This window comes from Atta cephalotes (genome assembly GCF_000143395.1).
Source record: "Atta cephalotes unplaced genomic scaffold scaffold00012, whole genome shotgun sequence".
Taxonomy (NCBI): domain Eukaryota; kingdom Metazoa; phylum Arthropoda; class Insecta; order Hymenoptera; family Formicidae; genus Atta; species Atta cephalotes.
The window spans coordinates 338,413-339,292 of record NW_012130076.1 but is presented as its reverse complement, the minus strand read 5'-3'; the positions used below and the strand labels follow the sequence as shown (position 1 = coordinate 339,292).

General features: G+C 25.9%; 1 protein-coding gene across 1 annotated transcript in view; it reads left to right on the top strand.

Annotated features, from left to right (window-relative positions):
• The window catches only part of LOC105617166 (proline-rich protein 4-like), a 2,945-nt gene extending 2,065 nt beyond the window's left edge, over positions 1-880 (top strand). The window contains exon 3 of the mRNA XM_012198733.1: positions 158-880. Within this exon, the coding sequence (XP_012054123.1) occupies positions 158-301 (144 nt within the window). The 3' untranslated portion in view covers positions 302-880. The remainder of the gene's footprint in view (positions 1-157) is intronic.

Genomic DNA, 880 nt, shown 5'->3' with positions numbered 1-880 from the left:
CTCCTTCCTCTCTCTCTCTCTCTCTCTCTCTCTCTCTCTCTCTCTCTCTTTATTTTAATCTCTCTTTATGCTTATTTTATTCTTCACAATTATTAGAAAGTCTCAAATTGATTGTATCACAAAACATGTATATTATATTCACTGTATTTTTTCACAGGTTCCTTATGTTGTGGAAAAGCCATATCCCGTTTACGTGGAGAAGAAATTCCCTGTGCCAGTGGCGAAACCATATCCTGTTCATATTCCAATTTACAAACACGTGGTCCATTATACGTCTTCCAAGGGTAAAGGATGGAAATAGAATTCACGGATATTACGTATTATCTTATTATCGTGTTCCATCAAGAAATTCATTGTACGGAAAAATCCTCTCGATTTCAGCCAATTCAACAATTGTATTAATGCAAATTTTTTGTGATATCTTGAGAACTTTTTTATTTGAATTTGTTAACAATAACTGTACGTAGATCTTCTCTTGATATTTATATTTATTTCTAATTAAAATCAGAAAAAAATGTTAAATTCTATAACGTATATTTGTATTTTTTCTATTTGTTATGTTATAGAATTTATCGTTGTTAGGATTTTTTAACCTGGCAATTCTTTCTATAAATAATGTTACATGTTTTTTTACATGATTTGTTACATGTTACATGTTGTTAAGTTTTTTTATTAAATATATAAAATATATAAAATACATATTAATTTTTTAATATTTGTTAATAAATGTTATCAATCTAAAATGTTTTATTACTTGTTAATTTAAACATTAACTTTCGATTAAACAAAATAATTTAAATCTATTCCACATATATAATTATATATTTCCGTACTGTATTAGAAAAAAAGGAACAAAGTAAAATATTTCATTCCAATGAAA